Source organism: Neophocaena asiaeorientalis, unplaced genomic scaffold (genome assembly GCF_003031525.2).
Source record: "Neophocaena asiaeorientalis asiaeorientalis breed wild unplaced genomic scaffold, Neophocaena_asiaeorientalis_V1.1 scaffold353, whole genome shotgun sequence".
In the NCBI taxonomy this organism is placed as follows: domain Eukaryota; kingdom Metazoa; phylum Chordata; class Mammalia; order Artiodactyla; family Phocoenidae; genus Neophocaena; species Neophocaena asiaeorientalis.
This window is the reverse complement of record NW_020175261.1, coordinates 488655-515308: the sequence shown is the minus strand read 5'-3', so window position 1 is coordinate 515308 and position 26654 is coordinate 488655. Positions and strand designations below refer to the sequence as shown.

At 41.1% G+C, this 26654-nt stretch overlaps 1 protein-coding gene and 1 pseudogene across 1 annotated transcript in view; one reads left to right on the top strand and one right to left on the bottom strand.

Moving 5' to 3' along the window:
- The window catches only part of CDH17 (cadherin 17), a 91956-nt gene that overhangs the window by 16811 nt on the left and 48491 nt on the right, over positions 1-26654 (top strand). Inside the window, exons 3-9 of the mRNA XM_024765432.1 lie at positions 1403-1501; positions 17465-17599; positions 18528-18666; positions 20862-21020; positions 21128-21327; positions 25293-25424; positions 25739-25889. Of these exons, the coding sequence (XP_024621200.1) occupies positions 1403-1501; positions 17465-17599; positions 18528-18666; positions 20862-21020; positions 21128-21327; positions 25293-25424; positions 25739-25889 (1015 nt within the window). The remainder of the gene's footprint in view (positions 1-1402; positions 1502-17464; positions 17600-18527; positions 18667-20861; positions 21021-21127; positions 21328-25292; positions 25425-25738; positions 25890-26654) is intronic.
- On the bottom strand, positions 8710-16243 carry LOC112413480 (uncharacterized; annotated as a pseudogene).

Below are 26654 nucleotides of genomic sequence, written 5' to 3'. Positions count from 1 at the left end.
GGGTGCTCTCTGTGGTGGGTTTATGGCTGGCTGCCCCTTCTTGCATTCCGCCTGCTCCACTCTGCCTCGCGACTCCCGTTAGTGACCAGTCCTGGTGGGAGATGAAGGGATGGCAGGAACTACTGCCGAATGCACCCTCCTGCACATCCCCATGCTGCCAGCTTCCCACCCCCCTCCCCCCACCCCAGGCTGTCTTGGCTGCTTCTGCTGTTGTGTAGTGTGGGTAGTGGCTAAGAGGGCTGGGGTCTGGAGTTGCAGGCTCGAATCCTGCTTCCTGCACTACCTGGGCAAATTACTTAACCTCTCTGCATCTCAGTTTAATCACCGGTGAAACAGAGCTGGCAATAATAATTTACCCTATAGGGTTGTTGTTGGGATTCAATGTGTTTAGGACAAAGCTCAGCATATACTAATTTAGCAAGTGTGAGCTCTTCTTGTTGGGTGCCAGGCAAGCATTGTACTAAACACGTCTACATATTTTTTTCCCCTTAAAAATTCAATTGTATTTGAGGTGCCTGAACTCTAGCGTGCTGGGAATCTGCCATGGATTTCCTTATAAACTAACAGGAGTGGAATAGAGGGGTTTTAAGAAGCTGGTGTAGGGGCTTCCCTGGTGGTGCAGTGGTTAAGAATCCACCAGCCAATGCAGAGGATAGGGGTTTGAGCCCTGGTCCGGGAAGATCCCATATGTCACGGAGCAGCTAAGCCCGTGCGCCACAACTACTGAGCCTGCGCTCTAGAGCCCGCAAGCCACAACTACTGAGCCCATGTGCTGCAACTACTGAAGCCCATGTGCCTAGAGCCCGTGCTCTGCAACAAGAGAGCCACCGCAGTGAGAAGCCCTGGCACCACAACAAAGAATAGCCCCTGCTCACTGCAACTAGAGAAAGCCTGTGTGCAGCAACGAAGACTCAATGCAGCCAAAAATAAAAAAGTTAAAAAAAAAAAAGAAGCTTATGTAAAACCATGTAGAATTTAACAGCATAGTGGCATTATGGGAAGATCATGAACTTTCCTTCAGTTAGAACCCAGTGTGTGTGCCATGTCAACTCCCTATGGGTTTTACTCTGGGCAAGTAGCTAACCTCTGTGAGCCTCATTTATAAAACAGGAGTGTTAATTTCTCCCCACAGAGTGATTGCTTGAATGGTTAAATGAGAAAAGCAGTGTTAGGCTCTAAGCAAACCATTTTGACATAGTAGAACCTCAACAAATATTAGACCCCTTCCTGCCTGTTTTGACTACATTTCACATCGTTTTGAGCCAGGTTAGAATCTTAGGTTTCATATATCAGTCCTGGAACCATAAGAAAATCAACAAGTGACACATATACATTCATAGTAGATGGTGATGTTAATTTTTTTTTTTTTTGCTAATTTTCTTTTTCTTTCTTTTTTTAACAGACAACTGGATATGGCCAAGAGGAAAAGTTTAGTGGACCCCTGAAGCCCATGACCTTTTCTATTTTTGAAGGCCAAGGAACGAATCAAATCATATTCCAGGTAATGGCTACTCTCGATCACTGTCATCTTGATTTTGCAGGCTCCCTCTTTTACTCCTTTATCTACTGTACACCCAGAAATAAAATATAGGCATAGTAGATCTCATTATCAAGAATGATTTCAGAAGCGAGTGGCTTCAGTGTTATAAGACGTTGTACCTAACTTCCTCATTCGGACTTCCTCAGTGGTGTCTGGGGCAAGTACTCCCATCTCTGGGGTGGGGACCTTGGTGCCTGTAGACTCTGCCTCTTCCCCCAGGGTGGGAAGGGAACCTGTCTCTGGGGTGACATGGCCATCTGAGTATCTGTCTGTTCAATGAGCTGGCTGCTTGAAGCATTTGAAGATGCGGGTTCTCTGGATTACTGCTGGAATGGTCTGCTTTCCTCACCGCCTCCTCTGAGCCCATCCCTGGGCCCTCACCCATGGGTTGGACAAGGCACAGTGGGAGGCAGTCATCTCATTTAGTTAGTTAACTGAGAAAGCATCAGATTGAGGGGTGGACTGCAGCCTTAAGGGCACTGAAATAATCCCGGAAATGTAATGGAGAGAGGGAGAAAAACAAACTACTGCATTGACCAGAAATCCCCTGGGGAAGCCTGCTTGGCCTTGGAGTGGCTGAGGATGCTTTGATGAGCCTCTGGGTGTGCCCATGATCTCCCATCCCATGCACTGGGGGAGCAACAGAGGGTTGCTAAACTACCATCTAAGGTGGATGCCTTCTGTTAACTGTCCAAGCACTTGTTTCGGCAGTTCCCGTCCACAGAGGAGAGACTGAAAGCTGCCTCATGCCACCTTCTGTCATTTGGTACCAAATTAGTGCAAAGGGGCTCCATAGTATGAGCTGTTGGGGGTGCACGTGTATCTCTGTGCCCTGCTGTGGTTATTTTAGAGGCTTTGGCCTCTCCAGTCAGGGAAGCCGGCACTGAGCGAGGAGCAAATGCTTTGAGAGCTGGAGGCTAATAAGAGAAGAGTGTTCCAGCAAAGGCACAGCTTGGACACCTGCCCTGTGCTGGGAGAGGGCAGGGCATGCCCCGAGTTTTAGCAGAAGGCCAGCAGAGAGCCTAAAGAAGAAGGTAGGAGAGGAGGCTGCAGAGACAGGAAGGGCCCTGACTTCTAAGGCTCTTAGATTTTCTCCTCAAAGCAGAGGGCCTGAATCAAGTTTCCATTCAGGGCTACAAACTGGAGGGGGGCGGGAAACGGAAGAGGTTGCAGAGGAACTGGTTGGGAGTCTATGGCAGGGCGCACACAAGTGGTGATCTCATTAACTAATTTTCCCCCCCTTGCCAGGGAGCACTTAGTTATAGATATCTTGTTTCCATTTTTAAAATTCTGTTCAAGATGTAGAGAAAAAACATATGGACACCAAGGGGGGGGAAGGGGGGTGGGATGAATTGAGAGATTGGGATTGACATATATACACTGATATGTATAAAATAGATAACTGATGAGAACCTACTGTATAGCATAGGGGACTCCACTTGGCTGTACAGTAGAAACTAACAACACTGTAGAACACCTATACTCCAGTAAAAAAACATCCTGTTCATTTGTGTACTTTTATGCTTCATAAGCTGGTAAGAATGCTGTGGGCTAGGCACACGTTCATCTTTTTTTTCGGATTTGATATATTTGTATTTATTTATTTTTATTGGGGTATAGTTGCTTTACAATATTGCATTAGTTTCTGCTGTACAACAGAGTGAATCAGCTATACGTATACATATATCCCCTCCCTCTTGGACCTCCCCCTCCCATCCCACCCATCTAGGTCACAACAGAGCACCGAGCTGATCTCCCTGCGCTATATAGCAGGTTCCCACTAGCTATCTGTTTTACACATGGTGGTGTATATATGTCATTCCCAATCTCCCAATTCATACCAGCCCCCCCACCCCCGCCCCGTGTCCACACGTCAGTTCTCTATGTCTGTGTCTCTATTCCTGTGTTGCGAATAGGTTCATCTGTACCGTTTTTCTAAATTCCACATATATACGTTAAGATACAATCTTTATTTTTCTCCTTCTGATTTACTTCACTCTGTATGACGGACTTTAGGTCCATCCACGTCTCTACAAATGACCCAATTTCGTTCCTGATGGTGCCTATTGTTATAAGGCACTATACTGGGTACTGAGGATACAAGATGACCCCAACACCATCCCTGCCCCCGGTGAGCTCATAGGGTAGTAGAAGGAAGCTAACAAGTAAGCAAACAATGTAGTGAAGGGTTCTGATTGGAGTCTGGTGGGCTGCAGAGGGAACCAAGTGCAGATGGAGAAAGAGGGCTCGATTTTAAGTGTGGGCGGTAGTGGTTGAACAGAAAAGGTTTCACTGACCCCTCAGCTGAGTATTTAAAGTTGAACAGGCACTCACAGACAGAAAGCAGGCCCTGGATACAGTATGGGAAAAAGCACGGGGGTGTGCAAATCAGCAAGAGAATGAAAGATAACAGGTGGTTTAGGGTGTGCAAAGGTGAGGCTGCCGAGGTCGGATGGTGGGGATGGGTGTCCAGACAGGCCCTTTAACCTGTGGTAGGCTGCAGGGCACCTGTGGAGGGTTAAAGAAGGTGTGAAGGAATTAGACTGTGCTTGCACAGACCTACTCTGTGATCACTGTAAGTGTGGGATGAAGGGGGTGAGCCTAGAGGTGGGAAGGCTCTCGGGACAGTTTGCCATAGACCAGTGGGAAGCCGTGGAGGCCTGGTTTAAGTAAGTATAAAGGGGGAGTGGAGGGAAGGAGAGGGGTGGGAGCAATGCAAGGAAGTCACACCTTCTGGGGTTGGTGACTGAATGAGTGCCGTGGGCGAGAGGAGGTGTTTAGGGTAACTCCGAGGCCTCTGGCTTGCTTCACTGGCTGGTTAGTGATGTCATTCAGAGAGAGAGAGAGAGAGGGAAGGAGAGAGAGAGAAGGAGGGGAGGGGAGGGAAGATTTATGGGAAAGTCAGTAAATAAGTGTTAGGCCTATTGAATTTAAGGTAATATGTGGGGTTAGCTAGGTGGAGATGTTGAGGAGACAGTGGCCATGTGGGTCTGGAGATACAGACTGGGGAGCCTTCCTCACACAGGTGCTAACCCAGTGCTTGGGTGTGAAAGTCCATCTGTAGTAAGTATCTCAACGGCCCACAAGGGCCAGGTGATTGATGAATGATGCTATCTTGGGATAAGACAGGCAGTGGCAAAAAAACAGATGTAGAAAAACCCCCAACTGTGCAAACGTGAAATTAAAAGTCTTCTGATACTTGGCTCCAGCATGTGGGACACAGGGAATAGTGGGGACTGTGACAAACTGAGGGTACATCAAAAAGTATAGCCTTAATTCAATTCCAGACGATTTCACAAGTCAGAATTTGTGTACAGTATTACTGGATTCTATGGTTTTTCCACAAAAGTCAGAAATTTTTATATTTATGTAAAATTTCCTGATCTAAGAATATTGGCATAGTAAAAAAGTCATCTTATAATCTAAGCAAAATGTACTTGTGGGCCAGAGAGTCTGTGGTTACTTCTGCAACCTCTGTTTGAGGAGACTCTTGAGCAGAAGGGAGAAGATGTTCTGTGACTACAGGTCCACGTGCCATGGAACAGAGCCAGAACTGTACCTAGAGGCAATGTCCAGCTAACAAACGTCACACACCTGGAAACTGCTTCATAGGATCCTTCCACAGTCTCTCAGGAGCCCAGCCAGTAAAATCATTCCTTGGGTTACTCCACTTCTTTTTCTGTTCTTTTTCCATTAGCCACACTACAAAGCTGTCTCTTCTTGACAGAAAATGATAGCCCAACTGCCATGGCTGAATGCTTCTTGTTTATGGGTGTATGTGTTGGAGTGGAGGAGTGTAGGCCACGAAGGGGATTTTCTTCTAGAATCTCAGAGTCTTTGTTCTAGAAAAGACCTTAGAGATTTTTGTACCAACTGCTTGTTTTACAGATAGGGAAACTGAGGCTTAAATAAGTTAATGGCATAACTGATATTAGAACACTGATATTCTCATGTTCTAGTCAAGCATATCATGCTACTTAACACCATATACAAAAATTAACTCAAAATGGATTAAAGACCCAAATGTAAGACCAAAACCATAAAACTCCTAGAAGAACACATAAGCAGAATACTCTTTGATATAAATCGTAGGAATATTTTTTGGATCTGTCTCCTAAAACAAAAATAAACAAATGGAAACTAATTAAACTCAAAAGCTTTTGCATAGCAAAGGAAACCATTGACAAAATGAAAAGACAAACTACTGAATGGGGGAAAATGTTTGCAAATGATATGACTGATAAGAGGTTAATATCAAAAATATAGAAAGAGCTCATACAACTCAAGATCAAGAAGTGAACAACCCAATTAAAAAATGGGTAAAGGGCTTCCCTGGTGGCAGAGTGGTTGAGAGTCCGCCTGCCGATGCAGGGCACACGGGTTCGTGCCCCGGTCCGGGAAGATCCCACATGCTGCGGAGCGGCTGGGCCCGTGAGCCATGGCTGCTGAGCCTGCGCATCCGGAGCCTGTGCTCTGCGACGGGAGAGGCCACAACAGTGAGAGGCCCGTGTACCGCAAAAAAAAAAAAAATTGGGTAGAAGACCTGAATAGACATTTTTCCAAAGAGGACATGTAAAAGGCCAACAGGCACATGAAAAGATGTTCAACATTGTTAACCATCAGAGAAATGCAAGTTAAAAGCACAATTAGATATCACCTCACACCTGTCAAATGGTTATCACTAAAAAGAACATAAATAACAAATGTTGATGAGGAGAAAAGGGAAACTTCATGCACTGTTGGTGGGAGTGTAAATTGGTGCAGCCAAGGAAAACAGTGTGGAGCTTTCTCAAAAAACTAGAAATAGAACTACCATATGACCCAGCAATTCCACTCCTGGGGTATATATCTGAAAAAAATGAAAATACTAATTTGAAAAGATACATTCACCCCAATATTCATAGTAGCATTATTTACAGTTGCCAAGATATGGAAGCAACCTAAATGTCCATCGGATAAAGAAGATGTAATTATCTATCTATCTATCTATATATGCACACACACACACAATGAAATGCTACTCAGCATAAAAAAGAATGAAATTTTGCCATTTGCAACAACATGGATGGACTTGGAGGGTATTATGCTTAGTGAAATGTCAGACAGAGAAAGATAAATACTGTATGATATCACTTACACGTGGAATCTAAAAAATAAAACAAACTAGTGAATATAACAAAAAAGAAAAGACAGACACAGAAAACAAACTAGTTGTTACCAGTGGGGGGAGTGCAGGTGAGAGGGGCAAGTTAGGAGTAGGGGATTAAGAGGTACAAACCATTATGTATAAAATAAATAAGCTACAGGGAAGTCTTGTACAACACAGGGAATACAGCCAGTATTTTGTAGTAACTATTAGTGGAATATAACCTTTAAACATTGTGAATCACTATGTTGTACACCTATAATTTATGTAGTATTGTACGTCAACTATACTTCAATTTTAAAAAAGGCCAAAATGAAAAGTAGGTTACATAGCAAAAAAATAAAGTAAAATCTGGCGTATACAAAAAAAAAAATAGCATACTGTGCTCTCTCCATCTTCTTATGTGGAAATGATGTGGAAAACCCAGCCTTGGTAAGATGTACTTTGAGCTCTTTATTACAGTGGTGGGAAGGAGTTGTCCCAGTTCCCTCATCTGTATCACTTGAAATATTCTTACCTGAAGTCAGGGAGGAACAAAGCAAGCTTTTTGCCCCATGAGGTTGATCCTTGGGTTATTAACATGTCCTCCAAAAAAAGAAAGAAAGAAAGAAAGAAAAAAGAACTAAACACCTACAGACTTCTCTCACTGAGGATTTTCAACTATCCCCAGCTCTGTACTCTCAGGGGCTTCCAGATCTAAGGATAGTATGATACATATCTCAGATAGGTAATTATTTTTCTTCTTCTTCTTCTTCTTTTTTGCTTCAAAGGAGTAATGTTATTTTATAATTCTCCCCATTTATTAGTTGCTTAGTACTTGATTTTTAAAAGTGCACATTAAAAAAATGAGAGTTGAATACAGGACTTTGGAATAAAGAGGTCAGGGATACCAAATAAATTGAGTCCGTTTTTAGTTTTCTTCACGATAATTAAAGATGATTCCGCAACGATGGCCATTTTACACAGCTCGTTCAGGAGGGCTTCTAGTACATGCAAGTGCATGTGCTTGATACAGAGGAGGATCTCACAAAGTTTCAGTGACGACTAGAAATATCATAAGGTGACTATGGACAATCTATCAACACCTGTTGTTGTCACTGGACAGAGAATGCTTCCAGTTTTCCAATTCACAGCCGGAACCAAGCTCTCGGATCTTCCACTCGTCTTCACTGGCCAAAAGAAAACTTTGTAATGGCTGATATTTTTTCCTTACAATTTCAATGAAGCCTTAGATTGGATCACACGAAAATGTCTCCGCGTATCTTCCAGAACTCCCCAATACCTTCCTTAATAGCATATTCAGCACAGTTCTTGCACTCTTGGGATGTAAATCCAATTAATGCTCTCCCTGTAGTACCAATTCTCTGATCACTTGTCAATTTTTTAAATTTGAGCTTCTATGTAATGAGGAGATACATAATAAAAACGGTCCCCAAGGACACTGTAAGCCATGTATTGAGAGCCTTCTGAGGTTTCTGTAACTTCTTGATCTTCAAAACTCTCTACATTGCAAGCTATCTCCATTTTCCCTTCGTGAGGAAAAGCCATCGTTTGGACGCCCTTCAGTCCATTCACATTTGAGCCCCGAATGGCACTAGCGATCTGTTTTCCCAGAGCCAAGTCTTGATATCATCTTTGGTAACATTGCAGTTCATCACATACAGGCTAGCTATGATGCCTGATGTGAAAGTTTGTTTCTCAGTTTGCGGTTTCGCTCAGCTCCTGCCTCCCGCAGATTGGCTCTCGGCTGCTCTAGCGGCAGCATGAATCTCCTCACTGCAAAGCTGAAATTCCAATTTTGTTCCAACGCAACTGTCACAACACCCTGAAGCAAGCTGTTAAACCACATCTTCGGGCAGGTGCAGCTCCCAGGTCAGGTTTGAGAACACTGAAATCCCTCCTTGTGAACCAGCCCAGTTGCTTCCTTCTCTGGACAAGAGTGCGCTTCTCAGGCAGGTCAGACTCACCAAAGAGAAACACACTGCAGCCAGGAACACGTTGGACCAGATTCTCATCAAGGCTTCTAGCCACAGCTCCACACTTCCACTCCAACACCAGAGAGAGGGTAAATGGGAATCAGGTCCACTGCTCCCAGGCAAGGATGGATCCCCTCTTGAACCTCCACATCAATTGACTGGAAGGCCTCCAGGCAGGCAGCCAGAATGGAATTGTGTAACTCAGCAAGAGAAGCTGCTATTGTAATGTGCTATTGTAATGACTGATCTGTTGTCCTTTTGCGGTACGCGGGCCTCTCACTGTTGTGGCCTCTCCCGTTGCGGAGGACGCACAGGTTCAGCGGCCATGGCTCACGGGCCCAGCCGCTCCGCGGCATGTGGGATCCTCCCGGACCGGGGCACGAACCTGTGTCCCCTGCATCGGCAGGCGGACTCTCAACCACTGCGCCACCAGAGAAGCCCTGTTGCACTCTTGGTCAGAAAATATATTGAGCACTGATACCTCAGGATGTTTCTGTCCATTTTTTTTCAAGAAAAGCTGCTTTCGCTGCGTTCTCAACAATGTATTATTTTCTTCTGGCTTCTGAAATGTTTCATAAACAGGCAGCCAAACGGAGCCCCAGTCTGTGTCCTGCGCACGCACCACCGTTGGCACTTTTAGGGCGGCAGAGGCTCTCCGGGGAGGTTGCAGTGCGAGGTCTGGGCAGACACCGGCGCTGGGACTCCCTGCGCGGTCCCGCCCAGGTTCTGGTGTGGAGTGGCCCAGACCCACGTGGGCCGAAGGGTAACCAGAGGGACTCGCTGAGGGCCCCGGGAGACTCCAGCAGGGGGATCAGCGTCCGCGGGTGGCGGGGCCCGGAGCGAGGGGCGGCCGGCGGCGGCGCCGCCCCGGGCCCGCCTCCAGCCTGCGACCACGCCGGCAGCTCCGCGGTTTGGGGGGACGCACCTGCGGGGATGGAGGACGTTGCTGTAGGATGGCCTCTTTTTTCTTTGTAATGTGTGAGATATAGCTTATATATCTTAAGATCTACCCTTTTGTTTTTGTTTGTTTGTTTTTGCTTTTGCGGTACGCGGGCCTCTCACTGTTGTGGCCTCTCCCGTTGTGGAACACAGACTCCGGACGCGCAGGCTCAGCAGCCATGGCTCACGGGCCCAGCCGCTCCGCGGCATGTGGGATCTTCCCGGACCGGGGCACGAACCTGTGTCCCCTGCATCGGCAGGTGGACTCTCAACCACTGCACCACCAGGGAAGCCCTACCCTTTTAAAATGTCCAATTCAGTGGTTTTTTATATGTCACAAAAATGTACAACCATCACCACTATCTAATCCCAGAACACTTTCACCAGCCTCAAAGAAACCCTGTACCAACTAGCAGTCACCCTCTATTCTCCTCTCCTCCCAGCCCCTGGCAAACACTAATCGACTTGCAGTCTCTAGAGATTTCCTTTATAGACATTTCATATAAATGGAATCATGTAACATGTGACCTTTTGTGTATAATTTCTTTTACTTAGCATAATGTTTTCAAGGTTCATCCATATTGTAGCAGGTATTAGTACTTCGTTCCTTTTTTTATGGCTGATTAATATACCATTGTATGAATATAATCATTTTGAATATCCAGTTGCCATTTGATGGGCATTTATGGCTATTATAAATAATGTTATTATGGACATTCATGTACAATTTTTGTGAGGATATATGTTTTCCATTCTCTTGGATATATACCTAGGAGTAAAATTTCTGGGACATAGTTAATTCAATTTTTAACTTTTTAAATAACTGCAAAACTGTTCTGCAAAACAACTGAACCATTTTACATTCCCACCAGCATTGTATAAGTGTTCTGATTTCTCCACATCCTTGCCAACACTTGTTACTTATCTGTTTCTTTATTGTATTGATAGCTATCCTAGTGGAGTAAAGTGATAGTTCTCTGTGGTTTGGGTTTCCATTTCCCTAATGATTAATATCTTTTAATGTGCTTATTGGCTATTTGTATATCTTCTTTGGAGAACTGTCTGTTCAAATCCTTTACCTCTTTTTAAATTGAATTATTTGTCTTTTTATTGTTGTAAGAGCTCTTTATATATTCTGCATAAAGTTTCTTATCATACACATGATTTGCAAATACTTTCTCACATTCTGTAGGTTACCTTTCACTTTCTTGATAGTTCATTTGAAGCACAAAAGCTTTTAATTTTGATGAAGTTCAATTTATTTTCTTTTTTGTTTGTGCTTTTGCTATAACATCTAAAAAACTCTTGCCTCATCCAGAGTCACAAAGATTTATGCCTGTTTTTTCTTCTCAGTTTTCTAGTATTAATTCTTAACATTTAGGCCTTTGGTCTATTTTTAGTTAATTTTTGTGCATGATACGAGAGGTAGGGATCTAACTTCATTCTTTTGCATGTGGATATCCAGTTGTTCCAGCACCATTTGTTGAAAACACTATTTTTTCCCCATTGAATTATCTTAGCACATTTGTCAGAAATTAATTTGACCATAACTACAAAAGTTTATTTCTGTACCCCTGATTTTGAATCCATTGATCTATATGTCTGTCCTTATGCCAGTGCCACACTCTCTAGAATACTGTAGCTTTGTAGAAAATTTTGAAATCATGCAGTGTTAAGTCTCCCAACTGTGTTCTTCTTTTTCAAGATTGTTTTGGTTATTCTGGGCCTTATACATTTTAATGTAAACTTTAGGATCATCGTGTCAATTCTACAAACAAGACAAAATAATTTTGATAGGGATTGTGTTGAATTCGTATCTCAACTTGGAGAACAGTACTATCTTAACAATATTAAGTTTTTCAAGTTTTGAGCACGGGATGTTTTTTCCATTTATTTAGATCTTCTTTAATTTCTTTCAACAATGTTTCATACTTTTCAGTTTACAAATCTTGTATTTCTTTGGTTAAATTTATTCTGAAGTATGTTATTCCTTTTAATCCTATTGTAAATGGAATTGTTTTCTTAACATCATTTTCCGATTTTTTTTCTTTTTTTTCGTATATTGATCGTTTATCTTGCAACCTTACTGGACTTGTTTATTTGCTGTAAAACTTTTTTAGATTCCTTAGGATTTTCCATATGTAAGATCATATCATCTATGAATAGAAATACTTTCACTCATTTCTTTCCAATCTGGATGACTTTTATTTCTTTCTCTTTCCTAGGATTTCAAGTACAATGTTATATAGAAGTGACAAGATTGGGCATCATTATCTTGTTCCTGATCATAGAGGGAAAGCTTTCAGTCTTTCACCATTATGTATAATATTAGCTGTGGGTTTTTCTTAGATGCCCTTTATTAGGTTGAGGAAGTTTTCTTCTATTCCCACTTTGTTGTGTATTTTTTTTTATCATGAAAGGTTGCTGGATTTTGTCAAATGATTTTCTGCCTCTATAGAGATACTCATCTGGTTTTGTCCTTTATTCTATTAATATGGGGTATTAAATTAATTGATTTTCATACGTTGAACCAGCCTTGTATTCTGAGATAAATTCCACTTGGTCATGATATATAATTCTTTTTATATGTTGTTGGATTCAGTTTGCTAGTATTCTGTTGAAAACTTTTGCATCTATATTTATGAGATATTGCTCTGTAGTTTTATTTTGTTATTTTTTTTTCTGTTTTGCATATAAGGATGACACTGGCCTCATAGAATAAGTTGGGAAGTATTCCATACTCTTCTACTTTTTGGAAGCATTTGTGAAGGTTTGATGTTAATTCTCCCATACTTTTTAGGTAGAATTCACCAGTGAAGTTACCTGGTCCTGGGCTTTACTTTGTGGGAAATTTTTTGATTACTAACTCAAGCTCTTTAGTTGTTATAGTTCTATTCAGACTTTTTACTTATTCTTTAGTCAATTTTGGTAGTTTTTATCTAAGAATTCATCCATTTCACTTAGGTTGTCTGATTTGTGGGAAAACAATTGCTTATAGTATTCTATTTCATCCTTTTTATCTCTGTAAGTTTGGTAGTACTGTCCCCTCTTACATTCCTGATTTTAGTTGTTTGATTCTTGTGTTTTTTAAAAAATATTTATTTGTTTTTTTATTTATTTTGGCTGTGCTGGGTCTTAGTTTTGGCACGCGGGATCTTTTTTTTTAGTTGCGGTGTGCGGGCTTCTTAGTTGCGGCATGTGGACTTCTTAGTAGTGGTATGCATGCGAGATCTAGTTCCCTGACCAGGGATCAAATCCAGGCCCTCTGCATTGGGAGCAGGGAGTCTTACCCACTGGACCACCAGGGAAGTCCCTCTTGTGTCTATTTTTTTCTTGGTAAGTCCAATTGAAGATTTGTCCATTTTGTTGATCTTTTCAAAAGACCAACTTTTTGTTTTGCTGATTTTCTCCTTTGCTTTTGTGTTCTCCATTTTATTAATTTCCACTCTAATCTTTATTTCCTTCTGCTTGCTTTGGGTTAGTTTATTTATCTTCTTCTAGTCTCTTAAGGTAGAAGATTATTGATTTGATATTTTCTTCTTTTATAGGCATTTATAGCTATAGATTTGCCTCCATGTACTGCTTAATCTGTATCCCATAAAGTTTGGTATGCTGTGTTTTCATTTTCATTCATCTAAAAGTATATTCTAATTTCCCTTTTAATTTCCTCTTTGACCTGTTGGTTATTAGAGTGTATTGTTATTTCCATATATTTGTGGTTTTCCCACATTTCCTGCTATTTGGTTTTAGTTTCTCCATTGTGGTTAGAGAACATATTTTGTATGATTTCAATGCTTTAAATTTATTGAAACTTGTTTTGTGATCTATCATATGATCTAGCCTGGAGAATGTTTAATGTATATTTAAGAAGAATGTGTGTTAGGATTTTGTTGGATGGAGTGTTCCATAGATGTCTGTTAGCTTCTGGTTGGTTTACAGTGTTGTTCAAGTCTTCTATTTTCTTGTTGATCGTCTGTCTGTTTGTTATATTCATTATTGAAAGTGAAGTTTTCAAGTCACCAACTATTATTGTTGAATTGTATATTTTATCTTCAATTCTGTCAGTTTTTGCTTCATGTATTTTGGGGTCTGTTGGTGGGTGCATATATGTTTATAATTGTTATAGAATCTTGATGGATTGACCCTTGTATCAGTATAGAATATCCTTCTTTTCTCTAGTAATAATTTTTATCTTAAAGTTTGTTTGTTCTAATAGTAGTATAGCTTAATTTCACCCTCATTTTGAAGGACAGTTTTGTTGCATATACAATTCTTAGTTGGCAGTCTTTTCCTTTCAGCACTCTGAATATGTCATTTCACTGTCTTCTGGCCTCCGTGAGAAATCAGCTGTTCAGTTTATTGAGGATCCTTTGTATGTGATGAGTCTCTGCACTTCCAAATTCTCTTTTTTTTTTTGCGGTATACAGGCCTCTCACTGTTGTGGCCTCTCCCATTGTGGAGCACAGGCTCCGGACTTGCAGGCTCAGCAGCCATGGCTCACGGGCCTAGCTGCTCCGCGGCACGTGGGATCTTCCCGGACCGGGGCATGAACCTGTGTCCCCTGCATCGGCAGGTGGACTCTCAACCACTGCGCCACCAGGGAAGCCCTTTTTGGTTTTTTTTAAATTAATTTATATATTTTTATTTATTTATTTTTGGTTGCATTGGGTCTCCATTGTTGCATGCAGGCTTCCTCTAGTTGCGGCAAGTGGGGGCTACTCTTCGTTGCAGTGTGCAGGCTTCTCATTGCAGTGGCTTCTCTTGTTGTGGAGCATGGGCTCTAGGTGCATGGGCTTCAGTTATTGTGTCACGCACTCAGTAGTTGTGGCTCACAGGCTCTAGAGCACAGGCTCAGTAGTTGTGGCACATGGGCTTAGTTGCTCCACGGCACATGGGATCTTCCTGGACCAAGGATCGAACCCATGTCCCCTGCATTAGCAGGTGGATTCTTAACCACTGCACCACCAGAAAAGTCCCTGTTTGTTTGTTTTGTGCTTTATTATGATGAGTCTAAGTTTGAGTCTCTTTGAATTTATTGTGTTTCAAGTTCAGTGAACTTCTTGGAAGCATAGATTAATGTTTTTCTCAAATTAGGGAAGTTTTTGATTAGTCTTTCTTCAAATAATCTTTCTGCCCCTTTCACTCTTTCCTTTTCTTCTATGACTCTCATTATGCATGTTTGCTTGATGATGTTCCATTTGTCTCTAGGGTTCTGTTAATATTTCTTCTTTCTTTCTGTCAGGATGGATAACCTCAATTGATCTATTATCAAATTCACAAATTCTTCTCCTGCTAGCTAAGACTTACTGTTGGGCCTTTTCTAATGAATTTTTCATTTCAGTTATTATGCTTTTCAACTCTAGAATTCTTATTTGTTTTTTTAAAAAATAATTTCCATGTCTTTATTTATATTCTCTATTTGGTGAGACACTGTTATCATACTTTAGTTCTTTAGAGATAGTTTCCTTTTGTTTCTGAACCTGTTTAAAATAGTTAATTTAAAATCCTATTTAGTAAGTCTAACATCTAGACTTCCTTGGGGACAGTTTCTGTTGACTGCTATTTTTCCTATATATGGGCCTTACTTTTATTTGCATGTCTCACAATCATTTGTTGAAAACTGGACTTTATAAATAATATGATGTGGCAACACCAGAAATCATATCCCATTGTCTTCCCAGGATTTGTTGTTGTTGCTGTTTGTTTGTTGAATGACTTTCCTGAATTAATTCTGTAAAGTCTGTATTCTTTGCCATATGTAGCCACTGAAGTCTGTTTGGTTAGCTTAGTGTTCAGCTAATGACTTAATGAATTAAGATTTCCTTACAAGCCTAGAATCAATAAGTCTTCCAACCTTTGCCAATAGGCTCTGTGTACTTGTTGGGTACATCTTCAAAGATGTGGCAAACAGTTTACAACTCTGCCTTAGCCTTTACTTCCTGCTTGCACAGAGCCTCAAGGTCAGTCAGAGGTGAGAGATTAGGGCCTTCTAAGGTTTTTTCTGGGCATGTGCACAGCTCTACTTATGAATGTGGCCTTTTAGACTCCCAGAAATCTATTGGAGATTTTTGATGCTCCCCTGGCCCCTTCAAGGGACATCTCATTCTCAAGCTTTACCTTTTAAGTGTTTTAGTTAGAGTCTTATTTGCATCAACTGCTATCACTGTCTCAGGCAGCTGCAGTGTTAAGCAACTGCTGATGATTATTTTCAACAAATTCCCCAGGAAGAAAATTGTTTGCAGTGAGTGAGCTCTGAGTTGGGTCAAATAAAGACAAGCTGCATGAATAGGTATTTCCAGGGAGCTTCCAGATAGGTTAGATAATATCAGTTCTTTGGGGACAGGACTTCTGGGAAACTCCAAACTCCTTCTACCCCCTACATAGTACCATGGTTGTGAGGCTGTTGGTTTTCAAGGCCACTGCATATCCTGAGAAAGGATGATGGAATTAGGGCAAGTCAAAGCAACTACAAAGCTTGGTTCTAACTGATAGTAATTTTCTTAAATAAACAGTCCTTGGATTTTGCAAGCCACAGTTCTACGCATGTAACACATCAGCTGTTTTTTTTTTTTTAATTCCATTTCTTGCCAACCGACATGAATACACTTGGTACTGTTACAATCATTATCTAGACTTACTCATGTTCTCCTTTTGTTACTTTACACCATATCATTGTTCTTTTGCTGATTCATAATTTATAGAATGAACATTTTAATGCTTAAAATTCATTAAGTTTATGTGTTATATAATTTTATACCTTTCTTTTTTTGACCATTTAGGAGTTTTCAACTTTACCAGTATTGTAGGCTACTATACTACAAGCATGCAGTTTATTGTTTAAAAAATATTTCCTTAGAATAAATTCTATTTAGTAATATTTGCTATCAAAGGCTACAAACATTTTATGTCTCAAGTTATTTCCAAAAGGATTATACTAATTTATATTTTCATCAATAATATGTGTGTTTATTTACATCCTTTACAACATTGACTATTAGTTTTTATTTTTTAAATATATAAAAATATATTAGGGGCTTCCCTGGTGGCACAGTGGTTGAGAGTCCGCCTGCCGATGCAGGGGACACGGGTTCGTGCCCCGGTCCGGGAAGATCCCACATGCCGTGGAGTGGCTAGGCCCGTGAGCCATGGCCGCTGAGCCTGCGCGTCCGGAGCCTGTGCTCCACAACGGGAGAGGCCACAACAGTGAGAGGCCCGTGTACCGCAAAAAAACAAACAAAACAAACAAACAAACAAAAAATATATATATATAAAATTATTAATGAGGTTGAACAACTTTTACATCTGCTTTATTTTATGTGAATTTTCTATTCTTGTGGTCTTAAAAGTATTATAGCTATCCCATGAATAATCATTGGTATTTTCTTTACTTCTGAAAAAGTGAGATTGTCATATAGAACTTTATCAATTAAAGCCACTTTTAAGTTGTTTTCCTTAATATTAAAATGTCTTTTAATCTTTGTCACAATTTGTAGAAGTACTAAATGACATCTTTTTTATCCTAGAAAAGAAGCTACCCTTTTTAATGTTACTTAAAAGCTAGTAGTATTATAGCTTTCCGATATTCCCAGAAAAGTCTCATCTAACTTTAGCTACAATTTAAAGCATCTACTGGCTTTCGTCAATGTACTGAATTATGTCACATATTGTTTCTTGAGGAAAATGTATTTTGAATGTACATAGCTAACGTTCAAGCAGACTTTTAGAATTCATCACTTTAAAAGCTTAGAATTTCTTATTTTAGTGATTGTACAAATGAAAACGTTACCTGAAATTGGTGACTTACTACAAATTCTACAACATTGTTTTTCCTTACAACCTAATCTAATGTTTGCTTTTTCTCAGTTTAAGGCCAGTCCTCTTGCTGTGACTTTCAAACTAACTGGGGAGACAGATGACGTATTTCAGATACAACCAGATGGACTTCTGTATCACAGCAAAGCCCTGGACAGGGAAACAAGAGCTGTTCACAAACTCCAGGTGAACTGAGACCAGACAAAGTACACTAACTCTAATCTCTCTGAGCATTCTTTGTCCTGGAAGTATCACTGGCACCTTCTTTCCTAGCACAGAATCCTGTTTCAGCTCTCCTGACACTAATGACATGATTTGCAAATCTCATTTGTCTTTTTTAATTTAATTTTATTCTTTAACAACTAGAGAGGCGTGTGGCAAAGGTATCCTCTTTTTTAGGCTTTATGACCAGAGTAACCCAATTTATATTGCTAAGGCTCTTAGATGGCATTACTCATCAAAATGAGTGGAAACCTGGATGGCACCTGGATCAAAACTAGCCAGTACTTCTCTGATATTTCACTGGTGTCTGCCTATGGCTGTTGGGTGGGCTCTGGACCCACAAAGAAGGCGGCACTGGTACTAGATGGAGCTCCTTTGGGCCTTGCAAGAAGCAGAAGTAATCAATGACCAAAGTCAGAGGCTGCCTAGAGAGACCCTTCTCTCTCTCTTTCCCCCTTAGTTTTCATGGTTTGTATCTCTATCTGAATGATAGAGAGCTAGTTGTGGGGAAAAGAGCAAGCCAAAAGCTTTCTGTTTAAATTTTACTACTGGCTGTGCAGATCAACCACTAAAATGCCTCTGTAACAGGACATATTTTCATACCCTCAAGGGTCAAAGTGTTCTTATTTTACTGATTCCAGCTATTTATAAAAAAAGCATGTCCAGTGTCCAGCCAACCCCACTGCTGGAAAAACACAGTCATGATTAGATTGATTTAACTGATAGGGCCTCTATTTTAGCAGCTCCCAATTTGGGCTCTTATGGGTGTCTTTCTCCCCTGTAGTGACCAGGTTATTGGTTATTTGGGCTCTAATTTATTTCAAGTGACTTTTGAATGTGTGATATGAGGTCCAAACTCACCAAGGAGGTTTCCATTTCCTGTCAACATCAGGTCTCAGCCCTGGATGCTCACGGCAATACAGTGGAGGGCCCAGTCCCCATCACCATAGAAGTGAAGGACATCAACGACAATCGACCTGTGTTTCTCCAGACAAAGTATGAAGGCTCAGTAAGGCAGAATTCTCGCCCAGGTAATAGGCAGGAGCCTGGAGATATCTGTGGAAAGATGGAAGTGTAACAGGCAGAGGGGCAGATTTGTGTGGCTAACATGTGTAACTAGCATTCATTAAGGACTTACCATCTTATTTAAATTTTATTTATCTTATTTAAACTTCACAGAAATCCTCTGGGAGTTGTTTTGTTATCCCCACTGCTCTAGGACACAACTTCTCAACGTTGGCACTATGGACATCTTGGGCCTGATAATTCTTTTTTTGTTAGGGGCTGTTCTGTGCATTATAGGATGTTAGGCAGCATCCCTGACATCTATCAATGCACCAGATGCCAGGAGCAACACTTCCCTTCCAAATTGTGACAGCAAAGATGTCTTCAGACATTGCCAAATGTCCCCTGGGGGGCAAAATCACCCCTAGTTAAGAATCACCATTTTAGGGTGAGAATTTAGAACACCTTACAGCTTTAGAACATTCTGGAAAGGTAAGCTTACTCTCCCACATCCTCCCAGAAATCCACATTCTCATGGTCACTGCTGGCTTCCAGTTCTTTTTCTTCTCTGACTTCAGCTCCTAGCTATGACTCATCCCTTCACTCTTTTACTTTTCATTTCTACAAAAGCCCCTCATCAAAGCATAGGTGTGTGTGGCAGGCTTTACTGAAGATTTAGAGGAATGAAGGAGCATCATGTCATAACAGTGCACAAAATAAACATGAATATTAGACTGTGAGTTCTCAGAAAGACTTTTGGCCATTTCCATCAACTCACTGTCAAACTTCCCTCTGTGTCACTTAATCGCTATCTCTCACTCTTCAATGCCCACTTCCAATAACTCAGGAAGCATATTCCTTCCACTTTATTATGTGGAGCAATTTCACGTGTCTCTGTCCCTGAGGTTGCATACCAAAGGCTCACCACTAAACTCTGCCAAGTAATAATCTTCCAGGTCTTATTCTTTACCAATAGGGTTTTCTAATTCAGTGATTCTCAAACTTTTTGGTCTCAGGCCCCTTGTATTCTCATAAAAACTATTGTGGACTCCAAGAAACTTTTGGTTATATCCAGTGGTGTGCTAGTAAATTTTAATAACTGTCTCTCTGGGGAGAAAAAAACCCTGATTTGTAGAATTTGTCAATTTCTGTGGTATAAGTACTCTCACCATAACCTATTTTAAGCTACCACTGGTGTTAATAATTGGCTCACAAAATTTCTGAAAATTCAACTAGGTCTCACGAGTTGACTCCAATACGTCACTGGTTATATCTATCAATATTTATCGTATTTGAAATTAAAACTGAGAAATTAAAAAATATTTATTTAGTGATTGATTTAAAGTAATAAGCATATTTTAATAAAAATAACTATTTTCAAAGACAAAAGGAATGTTAAGAAGAATGGCATTGTTTTAATCTTTGCACATCTCTTTAATGTCTGGATTAATTGAGAACAGTTGAATTCTCATTTCTGTTTCTGCATTCATTTTGTTGCCATATGCTGTTTTGGTTGAAACATTTAAAGAAAAACTCTCCTTACACAGTGTTAATAGTGTAAAATAACGCTTCAGATAACTGTGGATATTCTTTGATACTAGACCAAAACTCAACAAGTGGTGGTTTCTTAAATGTTATTTTCAATGTAGAATCCGAAACCATATTAATGCCTTTTTTGGGATACTCCTTTATGCTAAAATCCATCAAATTATATATATATATATTTTTTTTTTTTTGCGGTGCGCGGGCCTCTCACCGCTGTGGCCTCTCCCATTGCGGAGCACAGGCTCTGGACGCGCAGGCTCAGCAGCCATGGCTCACGGGCCCAGCCGCTCTGTGGCATGTGGGATCTTCCCGGACCGGGGCACGAACCCGTGCCCCCTGCATCGGCAGGTGGACTCTCAACCACTGCGCCACCAGGGAAGCCCTTATGTTGTGATTTGAATGGGTCTTTCACACATGTATGACCCTAAAAATGGTCTCAAAGACCTCTAGAAGTCCCTAGACCATAAGAAACCTCATCCTAGAGGAAAGGGGCAGAATAAAGAATTAAGAAACCTCATCCTAGAGGAAAGGGGCAGAATAAAGAATTATTTCACCACTGATATGAATTATGGCACCTTCCTCCATTCTATTTCTGCCTCTTAGAAGGCAAATGTGTCTGTGGTTGGTTTGGGTTTCAATTAATATCTTTTTTTTCTGGGTACATTTTGTTAAACAGGAAAGCCCTTTATGTATGTCAATGCTACAGACTTGGATGATCCAGCCACACCCAACGGCCAGCTTATTTATAAAATTATCATGCAGCTTCCCAAGGTCAACAATGTCATGTACTTTCAGATCAACAACAAAACAGGGGCAATTTCACTTACTCTAGCAGGTAAGTTAAGTGATGTCCTCATATGACTCTCTGAGGCAGTTAAAAGGACCTAGATCTGTATCACCTTCAGAGACATTTCCTTTTCTTTTCTCTCCTACTTCCCATAGGATCCCAGGAACTGGATCCTTTGAAGAATCCTTCCTACAAGCTGGTGGTCTCAGTGGAGGACATGCGAGGCCAGAATGAGCATTCCTTTAGTGGCACCACATCTGTGGATATTACGGTGAAGGAGAATATTTGGAAAGCACCAGAACCAGTGGAGATTGAAGAAAATTCAACTAATCCTTACCCCATTAAAATCACTCAGGTAGTGCCCAAGGAATGCCTAGAGCCTACCCAGTCAATCAGCACTCACATTGTAGGGGCCCACCCTCATGGTCTTCACTGACATTTCTGCATAGCATCATTAGGAAGCAAACTAAATAGACAAGGTCTCTGGCCCCAAGTCTCTGGAGTTTGCCATCATGGGTAAACTCTGGACTTTATAACTTGGATTCAGATATATATGTGTGTGTGTGTGTGTGTATATATATATATATATATATATATATATATATATATATGAGTTTTAAAAGAGAACTTCACTCACCTTCACCTTCCAAGTAGATAATACTGTTGTTCCCTGTCAAGAGTGTAGGATATGGCTGCCCTAGAGTGGGCTGTATATGGTACATGTACATGATTCAAATTGGGGGCTGCAAATTATTTTTGAAAGGCTGTTTCTTATTCCTTTGGGAAAAATCTCTATGCGAAAGACTCAACCCATCACAGGCTGAGGAACAGAGATAAGACTGGTCAAGTGTAAAAGCTGAGCAGATGACCTTTACCCTTGGAGCCCACCCCTGCCAACTCCATCTCCTGTGGGTACCTCTCCCCTCCATTCAAACTCTCCCCCGGTCCCACCTCTATGGCTGGTGTTCATCCTGAGCCCCCTCCTCTTTCTTTAGCTCCTGGAAATCCACTCTGGGGTTCACCCAGATCTGATCTTTTCTGGAAGATCAGGAAGTTTCTTGATGCAAAAGCTGTGAGTTAGTGGGAGAGCACTGGATTTGGAAGCAGATAAACTGTTATGAGCCCCAACTTCTCACCAATAAAATGGGGATAATAACAGATCTTTGGGTTGTTGTGGAAATTAATTAGTATCTGTGGAAGTGAATAAAAGGTATTAACGTTATGAAGGAGTTGTAGTCTGTAGTAGCCCTAATTTTTTTTAGATGACACTGTTGTTGCTAAGGGGTCCTGGAATGGCCTATCCCACCATATCTATCATCTAACTTGAAAGGATTTTTATTTATTAAACATTGAATTAATGAATTTCACCTTCAGAGGAAAAAAAAAAAAAGAATGAAAGCAAGAAATATTCTGCTTTACCAGCTAAGAAACTATGTCAGGACTCTTTACCGTGAGAATTTCAGATTGGGTTCCTTTACTAAAGTCTTCCTGTTTATTGTTTAGGTTACCTTCATAAGGATTTGTAAATGCTAAAAAGAACACATACACTTGTTTTCACTTAGGGCTGTCAAAGAAAAGAAAATCTAAAGAGCCACACCCAATACCTAGGCCTGGGGAAAGTACTTTGTGTGGTTTGAAACTGAATAAGAGTGGAGGGGGACAGCTCAAGAGAGAACTTAGGCTGAATTTTTAGGACATCAAAGGAGCTCGCTTACAACTAAGAACATGGTTTTTGTCTTGGACAGAGGGTGTGCTTAAATAACTAGAAAGGGATACCCTTCCCAAGCTGGTTTGAGAGAATAGTTTAGTGTGGAAATTTCAAATGGCTGTAAGACTAGAGGCAAGTCACTTAAATTTTTGTGCCCTAGTTTCCCCATTTATAAGGTGGGGATAACAATAGTCTCTACCTCATGGGGCTGTTTGAGGATTTAATGAGATAACATATAAAAGTGTTTAGAATTATGTCTGGAATGGGGTAAAACCCTCAGTACGTGTTGTTATTAGTACTAGACTATCAGATAGGCCAGGCTCTGTCTGTATCAAGTAGATAGGTCTTAGTATTGAGTTTACTGATTTTTTTTTCAAACACCTTTATTGCTTTACAATTGCTTTACAATGTCGTGTTAGTTTCTGCTGTATAACAAAGTGAATCAGCTATATTCACTTATATCCCCATATCCCCTCCCTCTTACACCTCCCTCCCACCCTCCCTATCCCACCCCTCTAGGTGGTCACAGAGCACTGAGCCGATCTCCCTGTGCTATGCGGCTGCTTCCAACTAGCTATCTATTTTACATTTGGTAGTGTATATATGTCCATGTCACTCTCTCACTTCGTCCCAGCTTACCCTTCCCCCTCTCCGTGTCCTCAAGTCCATTCTCTATGTCTGTGTCTTTATTCCTGTCCTGCCCCTAGGTTCATCAGAACCATTTTTTTTCTTAGATTCCATATACATGTGTTAGCGTATGGGATTTGTTTTTTTCTTTCTGACTTACATCATTCTGTATGACAGTCTCTATGTCTATCCGCCTCACTACAAATAACTCAATTTCGTTTCTTTTTATGGCTGAGTAATATTCCATTGTATATATGTGCCACATCTTCTTCATCCATTCATCTGTTGATGGACACTTAGGTGGCTTCCATGTCCTGGCTATTGTAAATAGTGCTTCAATGAACATTTTGGTACATGACTCTCTTTGAATTATGGTTTTCTCAGGGTATATGCCCAGTAGTGGGATTGCTGGGTTATATGGTAGTTCTATTTTTAGTTTTTTAAGGAACCTCCATCCTGTTCTCCATAGTGGCTGTATCAATTTACATTCCCACCAACAATGCAGGGGGGTTCCCTTTTCACCACACCCTTTCCAGCATTTATTGTTTCTAGATATCTTGATGATGGCCATTCGGACCGACTGGTGTGATGTGATACCTCATTGTGGTTTTGATTTGCATTTCTCTAATGATTAGTGATGTTGAGCATCTTTTCATGTGTTTGTTGGCAATCTGTATGTCTTCTTTGGAGAAATGTCTATTTAGGTCTTCTGCCCATTTTCAGATTGGGTTGTTTATTGTTTTGATATTGAGTGCATGAGCTGCTTGTATATTTTGGAGATTAATCCTTTGTCAGTTGCTTGGTTTGCAGTATTTTCTCCCATTCTGAGGGTTGTCTTTTTGCATTGTTTGTTGTTTCCTTTCCCATTCGTTTATTTTTGTTTTTATTTCCATTTCTCTAGGAGGTGGGTCAAAAAGGATCTTGCTGTGATTTATGTCATAGAGTGTCCTGCCTATGTTTTCCTCTAAGAGTTTGATAGTGTCTGGCCTTACATTTAGGTCTTTAATCCACTTTGAGTTTATTTTTGTGTATGGTGTTAGGAAGTGATCTGATTTCATTCTTTTACGTGTAGTAGTCCAGTTTTCCCAGCACCACTTTATTGATTTTTTTTGCCAAGTTGTTTACAAAACAACTCTAGGAGTTGGCAAATATTCTTTGTTTTAAAAAAGTAATTAATGAGTTAATTTATTTCTTTTTGGCTGCGTTGGGTCTTCGTTGCTGCACGCGGGCTTTTCTCTAGTTGCGGTGAGTGGGGGCTGCTCTTCGTTGCGGTGCGTGGGCTTCAGTAGTTGTGGCTTGTGGGCTGTAGAGTGCAGGCTCAGTAGTTGTGGTGCGTGGGCTTCGTTGCTCCACAGCATGTGGGATCTTCCCTCATCAGGGATCGAGCCCGTGTCACCTGCATTGGCAGGCGGATTCTTAACCACTGCGCACCCAGGGAAGTCTGTTGGCAAATATTCTTATCCCTGAAGTCTTTAAGACTAAAGACTTAAGGGAGGGATGTTCTTTATTTATGTGTCATTTGTCTTGCTTAAATAATAGCATGGTGAAGAACTGAAAGTGTCGCATCGTCTTCACTGGTGAGTTCTGGGAGCTTGTTGTCCATCATGGCTTAGTGATCAGATAATGCCGCTACTAAATACATTTTGTTTCTTAAATTGGTGTTTCATGACATGAAATCTTCACCTTCGGACTTTCAAAAGAACAACGCACAAACTCTTTAGAGGGTTCACAAAGAATTGCTTTAGAGAAGAAAAATACCCCTCTATGCTTATTTGGAGCAATATAACTTAGTACAAAGGAGAAAAAAGCGGAGGGATTATTTTAAGCTGAAAACGAAAAATGTAATTTAGTAGTTATAAGAAACCACAGACATCTAAACAAGGTTGTCAGAAATTTCAGATCGAGAACCAGAAGATCATTTATTTCCTTTCCAGTTCTCCCTGTCCGGATGTATCTTTCCTAACAATTCACTTTGGGCCCTGTAGGTGCGGTGGAACGAACCAGGTGCGTTATATTCATTAGTGGAAAAGGAGAAGACATCAAAATTCCCATTTTTAATTGACCAGGAAGGAGATATCTATGTGACTCAGCCCTTGGACCGAGAAGAAAAGGATGCAGTGAGTAAAATTAGGAGGAGTTTCACAGGTGATGAGATCCTGGGCCCATGGATATCTGAGAGCAGAAACAATTTTACTTAACACCCAGCCCCCCACCAATATCCCCCAAACTGTGTTCTGAAGCTCAGGGCATTATTGCTCTCAGAGACATGATAATACCCTCACAAATTCAGCCCATTTTATATTTTCTCATTTCCCAATTCTAAGCGAATTGATGATAAGGGGATAAATGAAGTAGCGTTGAAATGGTTGTTTTCTCTGCCTTTTAAAGGGGATGATGAAGGATTCATGTCTTAACTCTGATCTCGTTGTAGTATGTTTTTTATGCGGTTGCAAGGGATGAGTACAGAAAACCACTCGCACTTCCACTGCAAATTCAAGTGAAAGTTAAAGACATTAATGATAATCCACCTACGTGTCCATCTACAGTGACTGTACTTGAGGTCCAGGAGAATGAACAAATAGGTAAGAAACTGTGTATCTGTCCTCCCTATGTTAACTCTGTAATCCCTTTCTCCTCCTTGTCAAGTAAAAGGTGGGCAGGTAAACCTGATTGGGGATCAGTGGTCCATGCCCAGCACAGCATAGAGGTAGACTAGACTTTGGGACTCACATAGGTACAGTATTTAATTTCAAGCAATATCTGGGAAGAGGTTTTCAAAATTGGACATTTTATAACCATTACTCATACTCCGAGCACTGTTACTGCCACTACTATTACTACTACTACTACCACCCTTACCACTACCACTAACACTGTAACCATTTACACCAGTATCCTGTATCCATGTATAAGGTTATCTTTTGCAAGGTTTTTTTTTAGATTTTATTTATTTATTGGCTGCGTTGGGTCTTCCATTGCTGTGCGCCAGCTTTCTCTAGTTACAGCGAGCGGGGGCTAGTCTTCGTTGTGGTGCGAGGGCTTTTCATGGCAGTGGCTTTTCTTGTTGTGGAGCACAGGCTCTAGGCACACAGGCTTCAGTAGTTGTGGCGCACGGGCTTCAGTAGTTGTGACTCATGGGCTCAAGAGCTCAGGCTCTGTAGTTGTGGCACACGGGCTTAGTTGCTCGGCGGCATGTAGGATCTTCCCGGACCAGGGATCGAACCCGTGTCCCCTGCATTGGCAGGCAGATTCTATTTTTTTTTTCTATAATTCATCTATTTTATTTATTTTTGGCTGCAGTGGGTCTCCGTTGGTGCACGCGGGCCCTCTCCAGTTGTGGAGAGCAT